Here is a 1,166-nt window from a genome sequence, read left to right as displayed (position 1 = left end):
AGTTTCTAGGTGTTTTGGGAGAGGAGCGGGAGTGTGTCTGGAGATGGGATTTGGGGGGCACAGCTCTGAGCTGGCTGTGACGTTCCCCACAGGGCAGCTGCTGTCCTTCGACATCGGGGAGCAGCCGGTGTTCGAGATCCCGCTCAGCAACGTGTCCCAGTGCACCACGGGCAAGAACGAGGTGACGCTGGAGTTCCACCAGAACGACGATGCCGAGGTCTCGCTCATGGAGGTCCGGTTCTACGTGCCCCCCACCCAGGAGGACGGCGTGGACCCCGTGGAGGTGCGTGGGGCTGGCAGGGGGGCGGGGGGTGGCAGCGAGGGCCCTTTTGTGACCGCTTCCCTCGCAGGCCTTCGCCCAGAACGTGCTGTCCAAGGCGGACGTGATCCAGGCCACCGGAGACGCCATCTGCATCTTCCGGGAGCTGCAGTGCCTGACGCCGCGCGGGCGCTACGACATCCGCATCTACCCCACCTTCCTGCACCTGCACGGCAAGACCTTCGACTACAAGATCCCCTACACCACCGTGCTGCGCCTCTTCCTGCTCCCGCACAAGGACCAGCGCCAGATGTTCTTCGTGGTGAGTGGGAGGGCCGCGGCCCTCCCCTGGGAGGGCAGTGGGGGTGGTTCAGGGCGGTTTTGTGTCCTCACCTCCCCCTCGCTTTCCAGATCAGCCTGGACCCCCCGATAAAGCAAGGCCAGACCCGCTACCACTTCCTGATCCTGCTCTTCTCCAAGGATGAGGACATCTCCCTGACCCTCAACATGAATGAGTGAGCTCCCCCCGCTGCCAGGCCGCCTCCCAGACCCCTCCCTGGATCCTGAGGTAGGTGCTGACCCCCCCAGACCCCGTTCTCACCTCTGCCCTCCCTCCCTCCATGCAGGGAGGAGGTGGAGAAGCGCTTCGAGGGGCGGCTCACCAAGAACATGTCGGGGTCCCTCTACGAGATGGTCAGCCGGGTGATGAAGGCGCTGGTGAACCGCAAGATCACCGTGCCCGGAAACTTCCAGGGGTGAGTGGCTGCAGGGCCAGTCCCTCTCTTCCCTCCTCATTCCCATGGCCAGCGGGGAAGGGGCTCTCTGTGCCGGGGAGCAGGGCCTGGCTGCCGGGGCTGGGCACGGTGGTTGTCCACACGGACAGCAGAGTTTGCCCCACAGCACATCC

General features: G+C 64.9%; 1 protein-coding gene across 1 annotated transcript in view; it reads left to right on the top strand.

Moving 5' to 3' along the window:
- SSRP1 (structure specific recognition protein 1) overlaps window positions 1-1,166 on the top strand; it is a gene marked incomplete at its 5' end in the record, with an annotated part of 5,149 nt that overhangs the window by 471 nt on the left and 3,512 nt on the right. The window contains 4 exon segments of the mRNA XM_008632516.2: window positions 93-283; window positions 351-581; window positions 671-774; window positions 886-1,163. Coding sequence (XP_008630738.1) covers window positions 93-283; window positions 351-581; window positions 671-774; window positions 886-1,163 — 804 coding nt within the window.

Source organism: Corvus brachyrhynchos, unplaced genomic scaffold, assembly GCF_000691975.1.
Source record: "Corvus brachyrhynchos isolate BGI_N302 unplaced genomic scaffold, ASM69197v1 scaffold624, whole genome shotgun sequence".
Taxonomy (NCBI): Eukaryota; Metazoa; Chordata; class Aves; order Passeriformes; family Corvidae; genus Corvus; species Corvus brachyrhynchos.
This window is presented reverse-complemented; position numbering and strand designations above follow the sequence as displayed.